General features: G+C 48.5%; 1 protein-coding gene across 2 annotated transcripts in view; it reads left to right on the top strand.

Moving 5' to 3' along the window:
• Window positions 1-8,916: 8,916 nt before the first annotated feature.
• The window catches only part of FGF13 (fibroblast growth factor 13), a 517,188-nt gene continuing 511,388 nt past the window's right edge, over window positions 8,917-14,716 (top strand). For both annotated transcript variants that reach the window (XM_074202175.1, XM_074202173.1), the window contains exon 1: window positions 8,917-9,050. In XM_074202175.1, the coding sequence (XP_074058276.1) occupies window positions 9,002-9,050 (49 nt within the window). In that variant the 5' untranslated portion in view covers window positions 8,917-9,001. The remainder of the gene's footprint in view (window positions 9,051-14,716) is intronic.

The raw sequence follows: 14,716 nt of genomic DNA, 5'->3' as shown, positions 1-14,716 counted from the left end.
CCTTCAAGTAGTTCAAGAATTGTCATATACAAGACAGAGGAGACTGAGTTTGCCTGGCCCCAGATGGAAGAACTGAGAACGATGAAGTGTCAATGAGGTTCATTTAGGTTGTTACCAGGAAAAAGTTCCTCCCAAGTAAAACTGCCCCAAAGCAGAGCAGGTTGCCTAAAGAGGAAGTGGGTTGCCCTTCTCTGGAGGTTTTCAAACCTAGACTGGATGATCTGTTTGGAGATAGAGATTTTGCAAAGAGGATTCTCGATCAGGTGTGTTGGGTTGGCCTAGAATGATGGCTTCTGAGGTCCCTCCCAACTCTGCCAATGAATTCCATGATGCTTTGACCATCATCGGAGCATGCATTTCCATGTCCCGGATATGGTGGCAAGTGTTCCATATGGAAGTCAGAGTTTGGAGTCAGGAGGACTGACCTGGAATTCCAACTCTTCTCTTTACTACTTATGTGACCTTGGCCAGGTCACTTTGTCTTGTTAAGTTTCAGTTTCCTCCTCTGTAAATTGAGAAGGTTTGATTAGATAGCCCCTGGTAACCTTTTGAACTCATTTGTTATCTTTTGTGTGACTTTAGGTCACTTCATCTCTAAAAAGAGTAAGTTGGACCAGATGCCTTCTTGAGGTCCTTTCTTACTATGGAGCTGTGGTCCTTCGACTTTCTCTCACACCATGTGTTGGCTAGAGTGGTGACAAAACAGGTTCATGTGAGAAAATTGATAATGAAATGTCTATGCAAGATTGAATGAAAAATAAAAAGACAACAATGATGATTTTAGGAGCATCTTCTTGGAAAACTAGCCTTTCCAACCTGGATGGTTTGCAGCCTCAGTTCACTGAACCTAGTATGGTGGATCTGAGGTTCAGGAGAACTGGGCACAATCTTTGGGGCCTGAGCTTTCTTATTTTTAAAGGGAGCATTCGGATCAGATCAGGGGTGGTGAACCTTTGTTCTGCCAAGGGTCACTTGGAGATTTATAATATCATTTGTGGGCCATACAAAATTATCGACTTAAAAATCCTAACCCTAAAAGTTCCAGGATTTATTGAATTTTGAGTAATGCCTGTGGTTGTCTTGACACTGGTCTGAGAGTGGGTTTCCCCCACCCTGGCTTAGATGATCTATGTTACTTCTTCCCAGGTCTAATAATCAAAAAGTGAAAAAATAAAACTTTATTAAGATTTATTATATGCCAGTGTGGTGTGTACCAAAATAAAGTAGGTTTGTCTCACTTTGTCATGGGGAAGGCAGGAGAGTGGATTGGGATGAATGGATCAGGACTCAAAGGACCAAAGTTGAAATCCTGTCTCATAACCTCTCTGAGCCTCAATTTCCTCCTCCATAAAATTGCAGGCTTGAATTAAAAGTCCTCTAAGAACGCTTTTCAGTTCTCAATGGATGTTATTCTCAAAAAAAGAACAGAGGAGCATCTGGCTTCTAGAATAGCCAGCCTACAAAACACCAGGAACCTCTGTGGACATTGCCTGACCCTTGGGCATGTCCTTTCCTACTCCAAAGCAAGTCTGACTCATTACTAACTTAATAATCTTTGATGGCTGGGCAAACTGGAACCATTATGCCTGGGGTTGGCCTTCTTGGCTGCCTGTCTCTGTTGCCTTGACTGGGAATTTGATGCATAGTTACAATAAAAGAACAACGACCCTATAGCAACCCCTGTCCCTCCCACCCCAACCTCTTTTGGCAACTAGCCCTGGCATTCACACTTTCAACTAACCAGACCTCAGGTGAAGCAGATTCTATTTCTTCCATCCCACAGGGACTTAAGGAAAGAGCAATAACAGCAAAATCTTCTCTTTCCATCCTCTCTCCCCATCCCCCATTCTCCTTGCAGACACCACTATTTCTCCTCAATAAGATAATTCCTATCACAAGGGGATTGCAAGATACTACAAAACACAAAATGGTGGAAGGGAGGAGAAGATCAATAAATAAGTGAGAGAGTAAGAGAATGGAGACCAAGAGAGACAGAGAAAAGATACAGAGAGAGGAGAAACATACATACATACATATATATATATGTATATAATATATGCACACACACAAACATATATATATATATATATATATATATATATATATATATATGAGATTGAGAATCTAGTGGAGAGACAAAATTCCAGATGCTAGCTTTAGACTAGGGTAGATAGTCACTTGATATTCCTATTTGCAAAGTTGAGAGCTAGATGACACCATATAATGTCTAGGATGAGTAAGAAACAGCGTAAGATCAAAAGGAATGCAATGCAAATGAGAATGGAATGGAAAAGACATAGCTGGCAGAGAACAGCAGCCAAGTGAAGGACAAGTGGAGAAAATTAATTTCTTGGGGTGTTGTTTTATGATTTATGAACTGTCTTTCTCACCATAACGCCCCAGTGAGGCAGGTGGGACAAGTAGAAGTGTCCTTATTTTACTGAGGAGCAGAGGAAAGTGTAAGCCCAGAGGGATGAAGAGACTTGCCCGAGTAACATGGCTAGTGTCAGAGACAGAACTTGAATCGAAATCTTTCTTTGATCCTGGCACTTCAACTTCAACGGACTCGTCAAGGCATGTGGCTGTTCACTAATTGTGCAAGAGTGGAGTAATCATATATTGCTGTTCAGCCTGGATTCCCCCCTCATCAGAGAACAAAACAGTCTCAGGTCTTTTCTGGGATCACTGAAAAGAAGAGCTCTTCTTAGATTGGCTTCGGCTGCTAGATTTCTAAAAATGCGAGCAAATGAACTGGTTTGCATAGGATGTTTCCAATGTCTTCTTTTGCAGGAGAGTCTGCAGACCAAGTTAATGAGGGCTATGGAAAAATCAAAGGTCAAACCTTGACCTTAAAGGAGAAATGAGGAAATACTGCTCCCTCCTTTCCTTGGAAAGCTTGGGCACTGTTAATACCTGATTATATCTTTGCAAAGGTGAAGGACTATGGGTTTAGTAGACATAATACTAGACATGGTTGTTGTGCCAGTTAATTTTGCTTAACTTTGTTATAGAAGAAGGTTCACTGGGTGTGTGGGTACATCTGGACATGTGATGTTGATGGAAAAGGAATCAATGGAACCTGAAGTTTTAAAAAGGGGAGGGGGAAAAAGGAAGGGGCAAGGGTCATCATTTTGATTTTCCATTCCTCTCTGACTGAGGAAATTTGTCCAGTTTTTTGAATCTTTCCCACAGAGTCTTGCACTGTCCAAAAATATTGGCTATTGAGACAAGATAGGGAAGTCAGTCAGTAGCAGTTTGTAAATGCCTTTTGAAGATGAAAGGGTATCATCTGCATCCCTTCTTGATGAGCACTCACTTACAAGAGACATCCTGCAACATGTAAATGATCCATATGGTAAATTACAAGGGAAGCTATCATACTTCAGTTTCTTGGAACCTTGAAAGATTTTTGACACTCATCTGCCCACCTTAAGATAAAATATTGAAATAGCAGAGCTTCATTAACTTCTCACAGGGCATACGCATTCAGGTCTGCATTTGATTCCAGAAGAAGAAACTGAAAGAGAGGAAAGAAAAGTTTGAATTGGAATGCATTGAAACATATCCTGGTTCTAGGGCTTCAGAAACTAACATTTAGATTGCTTAGAGGTACACTTTAAATGAAAATGATCCTCAAGTCCAAGGTCAAGGCACAAAAGCCTTCCTTTGTTATATGAATATATGAAGAAATGCAGCATGGTACCGGTTGCTCTCCCCAGGACTCCGGGGTGATGCTGGGCAAAGGTTTTCATGAAACAAAAACAAGTTCAGTCCCATGTACCTCATGTCATTTCTCAACCTGGAACCTAGAGGGTAGAATGGACAACATTCTGGAATCGGAGTCCAGAAGACCAGGATATAAATTTTGCCTTCGGTATTAGCTGTGTGACCTTGGGCAATGTATTTAACCTTCTAGACCTCTCTTTTCTCCTTTGTAAAATGGTTACACTGGAGAATCTCTGAGATCCCCTGCTGTTTTACTCCAAACCTTTCTTCCCCAATTGCATGCAAAGATAGTTTTCAATATTCATCTTTTTGCAAACTTTTGAGTTCCACATTTTTCTATCACCCTCCCTTCCCACTCCACCTCCTGATGGCAGCAAACAATCTGAGATAGGTTGCACATGTACAATTGTGTTTAGCACATTTCCATATTAGTCATGTTGTAAAAGAAGAATTAGAATTAAGGAACCATTGATTTTTTTGAGAGCCTCATGATCAAACCTAGGATCCAGACAGCGTGCTCTTAGTCCTTTTGTGAGCTCTCAGTCTTCATTCTTTCATATGTAAAAGAAGGGATGGATGATATGACTTCTGTGACCCCGTTCATCTCTACCTTTGTTATCCCATAATTTTAGAGGCATTTGTTGATAGGAGAGGTGGCAAGGAGCATGAGAGAAAAAATAAAGAATTTCTCTTCCCTATCAGATCACTGATTTTTCAGAAGAAAGCTAAACTCCCTTTGTTCCACACTGTGATGACCTCACAGAACCATTTTCAAACAGTATTAGTCTGAAAGTCTTCTGTCTCACATGCAGGTCACACATTCATATGTTGGTGAAGGCCAGACGGTGATATGGACAGTCGTTAAAAATGAGACCAAATGTCCCAGTCACATGCATTTAGGGAAAGAATCCATTGGTCATATATGTGACCAAGCTCTGTATGGTGGAGGCAGACCATCATAGCCAGACCTAAGGCTGCAGTGCAGTGTTCACCTGTCTCCCATTAATCAGCTCCAGACTCCTCACTGTAGCTCTAGGGAAGAAAATCATCTTTTTACTGGGAATATTTCCCCCTTGGAGCCCTCTTGACTAGTGGTTGTTCTTTTCCAGATCAGCTCCAGAAAATGGTTTCCAGGCTCTGATGCAAATGAGAAAGATTTGGGAAACCCCATATCATCATCTCAATTTATTTATGATATTTCAAAAAACCTTCTTAGCAGTTTATAGTTGACTTATTAGCTCTCTTATCTGATACAGGTCACTAGAAGTAAAGATCGCTTTCTTTCTCTGATCTTTCCATTCTTCCTCTCTACAATGCAGTGGATTGGACTAGGCCCTAGTCACTAGAAGATCTGTCCCAGGCCCAAGGTACTAGATTTCTGTATCCTTTCTGACTCAATCAGAACAGTACTTTCAAGTCACTGGAAGAGCTGGTAATTCAGTCTGCTGAAACATGGAAGGATTTTTTTGATGATAGGGAAAATTACTACAAATCCTAAAACTATCCATGCCTACCTAACTCATCTGTGTATGGAGACAGGGCAAGTTTATCTCAAATAGATGACAGTCTTGGGAACAGTGGGGTTGGAAAAGAAGAAAGGTAAAGGCAGCAAGTTAGGTTAACTAATGTTGAAATCTGTGATCCCCTAGTGGAAAAGAAGAGAAAAAGAGGTAAACCTGACTGACCTTTAAGGGCCTTTCCCAGTTCTAGGTCTCTGATACTGTCCCTTTCTTCCCTCCCTTCTCTTCTTACCCATCCCCAAGTCATACACTGATGATATAAACTTGCCTTGTTTCAACATACACAAAGTAGTATGAGTGAATACATTCATTCCCTGGTACAAGGAGAAACTACTGCTTGAAATTGAATTCCCTTTGGTAGAATATGGGAATTCGAGAGTCAGAAGGGCCCTCATAGCCTTGAGAAGTGGTCATTCAACTTCTGCTTAAAGACTGCTAAGAAAAAGTAACCCACCACTCTGAAGGCAGCTTATTCCACTCTGGGACAGCTCCAAGTGGGGGTGTTTCTTTGCATTTTCCCTGCTTTTCTTCTTGTTCTTTCTTCAGGGATCAAACAGAACGAGGGTAATAATCCTTCTCCCACAGGACAGCCCTTCCGATACTTCAGAACAGGTAGTGTTTCATTTGCCTGGATGTAGTTCTTTTGGTACTAAATCCTGAATTTCCTCTTCTCTATCACTGCCAGTTTCCACCCCTATTTTGTTTCTCAGCTTGCCTTGTTTTCTTCTACACAGGCTTTACCAGACACTGACTCAGTGCAGGCAAGGATTTGCCTAAGGATTCTTTTTTGCTTTTTTGGAAACTAATGTAAAGAGAAGGTTTCCAGTCCTATGGTCAGAATGATCAGTAACTAGTCCAGCAGTTCCATTGTGGAGAAAACCTGTGGGGGTGTGCACATATATGTATATAAAGTTTTGGAAGAAACTAAGAAGGCTCAGAGAATTCAGATATCATAGGTCAGCTCAAAAATTGCTTCCATCTTGATTCTTCATGAACAAGAAATCATTTCTTAAACACCTACTATTTACAATGAGTGTGCTGGGTTCTAGGATTCTAGAGTAAAAGAGACAGTGCCCCTTCTCATCTCCCTAGTCTCTAAGGAGTTTATATTTTACTGAGGGGTGGGGCAGAGGGATATAAAAAAGCCTTGAGAAAATGTAATTCTTGTTAATAATAGCACACAGATAGAAAGCTTTATGGGTTGCAAAGTAATTTACATTACAAATTGGATGGGTCCCAGCTTGCTCTAGACTTATTCCCATTTTATAGATGAGGATTATTGATACTCAGGAAGGTTAACTATATTGTCCAAGCTCTATGACCTGGAGAGTCCTGAATTGGATAGGAAGCTAGGTGGCCTGGATTCCCAATGCTGTGCTGGCAGCACTAGACCATTTCTTAACTTGGGCTCCAACAGAGATTTTTTTGGGGGGGGGTCCTTTGTTTCCTTTGTAATTCCTCTGCATTGAATTTTCTGAAATTCAAAACCTTATTTTGAGAAGGGCACCACAGGCAGGGCCCAAGGGCCAGAAAGGGGAGGAAGTGCACATCCTGGGTTCCCTGGTTCCCCTCCTTAGCTTTCAGTTAGAAGGAAATGTTAAACTTGGTCAAAAAGCAGCTGGGGCTCTTTCCCTCCCTGCAACCACTCACAAGGTTCAGTTTTCTTTTCCTTTGCATTCTCTCTGGCCCCCTTCCCCCATCTTGTCCATTTAAAGAAACAGGCTATGCTATCGTCTTCTTTTCCTTAGTACAGCTATTCATTACTGGGGAAACATTGGACTGGGCAATGCCATTTTGTCATCAAGCAAGTTTCGTGATATAATTGACAGGAGAAGGCAGCCCCGTCCTCCCCCCAGTTCCTCCCTAAGCAAGGAAGGAGGCTGCAAATTGAGTTTCCAGAGTTGCCCACCTTTCAACCCTGGCGGCAGAGCCAGCTGCCTCGCTGGGTCCTTGGCGCTGAAGCAGCAGGCTCTTTTAATTGAGTTACTGCCTGGTTTCGGGAGGACTAATCCATCTCTATGCTGTCTGCGCTCACTTTAATACCATTAACTGAATCGAATTAAGGTGTGTGTATGTGGGGGGGGCAGCGATAGCCCCTACATGCTAGAGGTTATTGCGGTGGCCGGTGGTAGCTCTGATGCTAGAGCCCCAGGGCCCTCTCAGAAGCTCTGGGCAGTGCCCAGCCATTCCTCCTTCCCCAGGTTCCCTTCCCTCTGATTCCACCCTTGAAGGAAGTGGAGATCTGCCTTTCTCTGTTTTACCCCCTTCCCCTGTCCCCGACCCGCAGAAGAAGGTGCGGGTCTGTTCTCCATGCCAAGCAATTTACAAGTTCGAGCTGGCTGTGCCCCCCCTCCTCCCGGGGAGGGAGAGGAAAGCGCCAGCGGAGGGTTGGCGGGCACAGGGTGATCCACCCCCCCCCCACACACACACAAGCTAGCTTTGCCCGCGCTGCCAGGCATCCCTCCTCGGGTCGGGGGGGGGGGTGGCTCAGTCCCTCCATCCTCAGTGCCTCGATGGGTAGCCAACGTATCAGGTGCGAGTCGAGAGGCTGCGCCCGGGGAGCCTTGGCGCTTCTCCTTTGGCCTCTTGGTGGGAATCTGTTGCACAGGCAGCCAGACCTCCCAGAGCCCGGCCAGGGCCCTCCGCACTTGCGGGAAGGGGGAGCGGGCACAGGGGGAGGGGCTTCGTCTAGGCGCCCGCCCCCTCTGTGCTCCGCTCCAGAGCCTGCCCTAACGGGCGACCCTGAGAGAGGGAAGGGCTGGGGGGGGGCGGAGAGGGCCCCGGAGCCCCGCGCCCCCGCTCCCGCTCCCCTCTCCGCGGCATCGGTCAGGGGCTGGCCAGGTTCTCTCCCGGCTGACGTCGGCGCGCCCCTGTCGCGCTCTTGCTTTACTACAGCCAGCCGGCGGCTTTGTGTGGGTCCCGTCCCTCCCCCAACTCCCCCCCCCCTCCGTGCCCACACCTTCCCGTTTATATATAACGCGCCGCCGCCGCCGCCGCCGCTGGGGCTTCGCAGCTGGCTGGCAGCGAGCGAGCGAGGAGCCAGGGGCTGTGGCTGTGGGAGAGACAGCAGGTAAGGAAGGGCGGCTGCTGGCCCGGGCTCTGCGGTCTGACGGGCTGACACGGCGCTCGGCACATGTGCACACAGTGGCTGCCCTCTGGCTTTCGGCTTTGTCGGAGCTGGAGGGCAGCCGGGCTCGGCTCTTTCCCCCCTCTCTCCTCCTCGCTTCTGCCCGCCTCGCCTCGGCGCCCCCCCTCCCCGCCTTCCCCAGGCCGGGCACGGTCGGGCGCCGCTGCTCCCCGCGCTGTCGGGGCGGGCGTCCCCTCCCCCCCCCATCCCGGCTCCTCGAGCCCCGGCTGCGCTGGGGGGCCCTTGGAAAAGCCTCCGGGTCCCGGCTGCGCTCTCTCCAGGGCTCTAGCTGGCATCGGGGTGGGGAGGAGAGGGCGAGCGCGGGGGGGGGGGGGGGGGGCGGGGAGGGGGCAGCCCCCGACAGCGAGCGACAACTCGCTTTTGTCTCTCTGACTTCTGGAGGGGCCGGGGGGGGGGCTGCGGTGCCTCCGCGCTTCACTCACCCCTGCCCCGCTTCCCCGTAGGCACCGGCGGAGTCCTTTGGGGCGAGCGGAGCCCGAGCCCGAGCCCCAGGGTCGGCTGCCGGGCGCTGCCTGCCTGCCCCCTTGCCCAGGGAGCCCTCCGAGTGCGGCCGGCTCCGGGAGGCTTGGCGTTCCTCGGGGCGAGCGTGCCCAGCAAACTGGGATCTATGAGTGGCAAGGTGATGAAGCCCAAGGAGGAGAAGGATGCTTCGAAGGGTAAGTGGGCCCGCTGCGCTCCGCCTCCTCTGCCCTGCCCTGCCCGTGCCCTGCTCGCGCTCGCGCTGCCCTTTGCCCCTGGGAGGCGGGGGTCCGGGTCGGAGCTGAGCGCCAGGGCCCGCCTCTGCTGCGTTTCAGGACCGCTCCACTCGGGACCCGGCCACTTTGCCCGGCGTCTCTGCCTCTCCGGGCCGACCCTGAGCAGCGAGGCGGGGGGAATGGAGGGCCGCCGCTCCGGGCTGTGCGGCTGTGTGTGCGGGTGTGTGTGCGGGTGTGTGTGCGCGCGTGTGTGCGTGCGTGCTGGACAAGTGCGACCTGAGGGCCCCGCGCCCGGCAATCTGCTCCGGCCGCCTGGATCCTAACAAAGAAAGCGGCCCCAGCCAGGCAGGCACGCCTCCCCTGGCTAGCGGCCGGCCGGCTCTCCTGGCTCCTGGCGCTGTCACAAGCCCGGACTCCAGGGAGCAGCTTCGAGGGCGGCCGATGAGTCCCTCTCCCCAGGCCCCCCGGGGAGGGGGGGGCAGGCAGCCTGCCTCTCTGGCGCTTGCGGACCGCCAGCGCTCCGCTCCCCCCCTCCGGCTCCGGGCCGCGCAGACTCCGCGCTCAGTTCAGAGCAGTCACCCCAGGGAGAACAAAGGCTCTGCTCCCTTTAACCCCCCCTGCGCCATGCCAGTGCCCGGCAGAGGGGGCAGCTCCCCCTCTGACTCTGCCACTGACAGCCTTGGCCCGGGGACTCTGCTGGTTGCTGCCCCCGCCCCCCAGCTACTGCCCCTTGGCCACTCGGTTCTCAGGATGGGCAGGATTAGGGGAAGCCAGGGAGAATCTGAACCCGTCCACCCCCCCTCCTCTCTCCTCTTCTCTTCCCCACCCATCCTCTCTCTTCTTTGCCCACTGCTCCTCTTCTTCTCTTTTCCCCTCTCCCCTCCCTCTCCCCTCTCTCCCCTCCTCTGCTCTCTCCCTTCTCCCCTCCTCTGCTCTCTCCCCTCTCCCCTCCCCTCCCCTCTGCTCTCTCCCCTCTCCCCTCTCCCCTCCCCTCTCCTCTGCTGTCTCCCCTCTCCCCTCCCCTCTCCTCTGCTGTCTCCCCTCTCCCCTCTCCTCTGCTGTCTCCCCTCTCCCCTCCCCTCTGCTGTCTCCCCTCCCCTCTGCTCTCTCCTCTCTCCCCTCTCCCCTCCCCTCTGCTCTCTCCCTTCTCCCCTCCCCTCTCCTCTGCTGTCTCCCCTCTCCCCTCCCCTCCCCTCTGCTCTCTCCCCTTTGCTCTCTCCCCCCTCCCCTCCCCTCTGCTCTCTCCCCTCTCCCCTCCCCTCTCCTCTGCTGTCTCCCCTCTCCCCTCCCCTCCCCTCTGCTCTCTCCCCTCTGCTCTCTCCCTTCTCCCCTCCCCTGCTCTCTCCCCTCTCCCCTCCCCTCTGCTCTCTCCCCTCTCCCCTCCCCTCCCCTCTGCTGTCTCCCCTCTCCCCTCCCCTCTGCTGTCTCCCCTCTGCCCTCCTCTGCTCTCTCCCCTCTCCCCTCCTCTGCTCTCTCCCCTCCTCCCCTCCTCTGCTCTCTCCCCTCCCCTCTGCTCTCTCCCCTCCCCACTGCTCTCTCCCCTCCCCTCTGCTCTCTCCCCCTGTCCCCTCCCCTGCTCTCTCCCCCTCCTTTCTCCTCTCTCTCTCTCTCTCTCTCTCTCTCTCTCTCTCTCTCTCTCTCTCTCTTTCCCTCCCTCCCTCCTCTCTCCCCTTCCTCTTTTCTCCACTTCCCTTTTCCTGCCCCATCCCATTTCTTCTTCATTCCATCCCTTCCTCACCCCCCCCCCCCCCCCAAGCAAGCAGTGGACTGGTTTCTCTGCTCTTGGATATAAATTGGGTAACAATTGCTATGGATACAGAGTGGGGAGATGTAGAGAACAGGTGTTGGGGAGATGTGAGGAACACTGAGCAGATTAGTTCCTTCTCATCTATGACCCTGACCCCTTCCCCAGCCCCACCCATTACTTAGCTAATGGCCCGAGATGCCCTTGAAAGGGTTTGGGTATAGGTTAACACGTGTCCCATCCCCAGAGGAAATTGCAGGAATTTGGGTACTTGCTCTTTTAGCTGTTTTGGAAGAGGAAGCTTCTTTACCCACTACCCTTCAACACCACCTTCATAGAACCTTCTGTCTCTTCTCTCCCTCTCCTGGGGAGTAGGGGCGAAGGGGAAACTCTTCTGGAAGCAACTTGAATCTTCCCCACCTAAAAGTTGGCCATCATTATCCCTGACTGTAAAGAGAAAGGATTTTCTCTCTCATGGACAAAAGAAGGCAGAGGGGAGACCCTACACTACTAGCTTGTGGGGAGGGGAGCTCCAAGCTCCTGTCTTTTGCTTGCTTCATGTGAGCTGAGGTCTCTTGACTGAAGGTTTTTAAGTCAAGGTTTAATTGAAATAGTAAACTTTGGAAAGCAGGCTGCTAAACTGGCTGTTCGTGTTGTGCTGAACATTTGCAATATGCATTTCTGTGATAAGGTGGAATGGCTTGAGAATCATTCAGAAGCCTTATTTTCCACAAAATGCCCAGATAAACACATTTGAAAATTGTAGCACAACCCATCTTAATCCAGGTAATTCCACTTGGAAGCTGACAGGGTTTTGAATTCATTCCTTTAACTGAGTTTTCTGTATAAGTGTTGTCTTACCTTCCTTCCACTGTGAAAAATAAAATAAAATCTATACAAACTATACGAAAATGATGGTGGTTACTGTGAAACATCTCATGTGGAATTTTGTAGCCTGGGTATCAGGAAACATGGATTTTGGTTTGTATGAAATAAAGTATTTTACTAAATGTATGGTATGATTTTTCCACCATTACATCTCTATCATTTGTAGCACCTTATTCTTTCATCTAAGAATGTTTTATTTGCATTTCAGGCCTAATGACAAAGGAATCATTAAGAAACACTTTTGAAAAAATAAGTTGCTTTATTGGTTTACTGGGAAATTAATGTAGAATATTTGCACTAGTTTCAGCCTACTATTAGTATTTGTTGCTTTAAAATAAAGTATTAAAAGACCCAGGCAATCAAAATCTTTTACAGCTACCATGAAAGGCTTTTTTTTCTGTAAGAACCACAAAACTTTTTAGTAGTACGAGTATTCATTTCTAGGGAATTTCATTGTCAACATTATGGTTTTAGCTACACACCCATGGAGGTTTGGAAAATGATATTCTGATGCATCTTGGATTTTATCCATGGGGACCCGCCCTCTGCCTGTGCTGGAGAAAACAGGGTTGAATAAAGTCAAAAGAGCTGGCCAGTAGCTTAGTTATTAACAGTTCCTTTCACTGAAGTCAACAAGTTGTTTTGAAAGCTTTTGGGTGGTTTGATGGGATTTCAACTACTCTCTCCTTCCTCCTCTCCATGGATGCATAGACCATCCAGCCTGGAAAGAAGGAAGTCCTTTAGGAAATGTTCTAGCTGAGCTCTGAATCCTAGGTGTGTACCTGGAAACTTGCCCTTTGTCTCCTCAGAAGTCCCCCACGTTGGGTGCTGTAGTTGTCAGTTTGTAAAGGGGAAGATGTGGCTACAGTGTTGGGTGTCCAGCAGCTTTGCTTTGATTGCCCCCCCTCCAATGAATTCAGCAGTTAGCTTCCTGGAGAGTAGTGCCTAGATGTGCTTTGGGGCCTCCAAAATTTGCTAAAGACAAGCTCTGAGGCTTGGACAGTAGTGAAGAGCAGGAGCGATTTCTCTCTCTCTCTCCAAGGGAGGTTGGGGGCATTGTTTGCCACAGTCCCAATGTGTTGTGCCTTCCATTTCAGCCCTGCTTTCAGTGGGAGTTGGTCAGCCTTGTGGCCTGGGCCCCTCACCCAGCTTATGTAGAGAGATTCCAAGCGGATTGCCAGAAGCTGACCCCTTGCCCAGTGGCCCCTGGGCCTACTGACAGGCCCCATCCATTTAGTGGAGAGGGTGCCTTCTCTACTTTACATGGTTGATGTTGCTGTCATGGTTATTACAGCTCCTCAAATCCCACCAGGCTTTGTGGTATTTGTGGCTGGATATGGGGCACATATGAAAACTGTTTCAGTGAAGATCATCTTGGTCTCTCTGGATTTAGGAGCTAGCTGAGGATTTTTTTTTCCTCCTTGTGGCTTCAGCTTTGAAAAACAAATTGGGGGAGGGGGGAGTGTTACAGTGTGATCAATAGACAATCTTTGTCTATTTTCCCTTTCTCAACAATGTTGAAAATATAAAAGAATAATCCATTGATTGTTCAGAGTGCAGCAGGCTTAGCCACTGAGCTGCCATGTGGACTGGTTGTAAGCTAGTGGTTTTACCAATAAGGGAGTAAGGGGTAAGAACCTTTTAGTAGAATGCCTCATTGAGTCAAGCCACCAGCTCAGAACACTGGCAGCAATTTGCCATTTTATTGTATTTTTAATTTAGCTTTTTTAAAAGAGATGATAAATCCAATGGGCAAGTGCTGTGTGTTCACATACCCTAGGACTATGCTCTTGGGCATCTGCAAAAGATGGGACGGAGTAAGGGAACTGGATTAACTGCTCCTCTTTTCTGTAGCCCTCCCAGTGTGGGCAGAGTTGCGCTGGTGCAGATCACAGGCATAAAGATTGTCTCTCAAGTGAAGATGATCCGAGCAGGACATGTCCTCAAAACTGCTTATTGTTCTGTTGCTAGCATTCTTCATGGTATGTGAGCTCTTTGGGACAATAGCTGTTCTTGAGGGTAGAGAGACTGTGTCTTAAAGAGATGATCCTTCTACCCATAACTCTATTTTCTAGGCCAGGTACTGTGAAAGGTGATCACTGGAAGAGGAGAAAGGTGGAGAAAGGAGATCAACGTCAGGAGATCGAAAGTAGAACTTGGAAGTTAGATATAAACAGGCTGAAGCTAAAAATGCAGATTGGGAGGTGTGACAAAGGGGAAATCTCTGGCATACTGGGTCTTTGTGTAACTGTACTATCTGTTTTATGTTCAAGTCATCTACTTGAGAAGGATGGTGCCATTTTGATTGCTCCTTTTGGGCCTAAACTTGCTGATAAGAATTGAGAGCAAATTGCTCAGATTAAGCAATCAAAAGGGGGTGGATAATCTCCAGAAATAAAGCATTGGGGGGGGGGGGGAATCCTTGAAGCAAAATACAAATCGAAATATGCAATGTTCTACTGATGATTGGCATTTACCACAGGTATCTCCTTGCCTCTTGGTTTCTGTAGTACCCATCTTAGCCTTCCCTAACCAGGAGAGAAAGTATCTTTAGGTTAGAATAGTGAAGTTAGAGGATGCTTTTGGGGACTGGTTGTATTGGATAAATGACCTTGTCTGGGGCCTCCATCATCCTAAAGGAATATTATTACTAGATGTAGTTTAATTTGAGATCTAGTTTTTGCTTCTGTAAGTTTTCCACATCTGTGAATATTTTAGAGAACTTACAATGTGAGGGGCAGCTTTAGTTTCTAGGTAAATGTAGTCATGTCATAAAGTAAAGGTAACACACATCTCTTCAGCACGGGTTTTGTTTAGCACAAACTGTTAGAAATTATGGAATTCTAAAACCTCCAAGTTGGAAGGGATCTCAGAGATGTATAACTTGGCGTTTTTCTTCTCCAGAATGTACAACAAAGGGTTTTACAGCCTGTGCTGGAGGACAGGGAGGAGCTCACCGCTCCTCTTAGCAGATTATTCAGTATATATTTTGATA

Source organism: Macrotis lagotis, chromosome X, assembly GCF_037893015.1.
Source record: "Macrotis lagotis isolate mMagLag1 chromosome X, bilby.v1.9.chrom.fasta, whole genome shotgun sequence".
NCBI lineage: Eukaryota > Metazoa > Chordata > Mammalia > Peramelemorphia > Peramelidae > Macrotis > Macrotis lagotis.
Note: the sequence above shows the minus strand (reverse complement) of the source record. Positions and strands in the feature narration are given on the sequence as shown.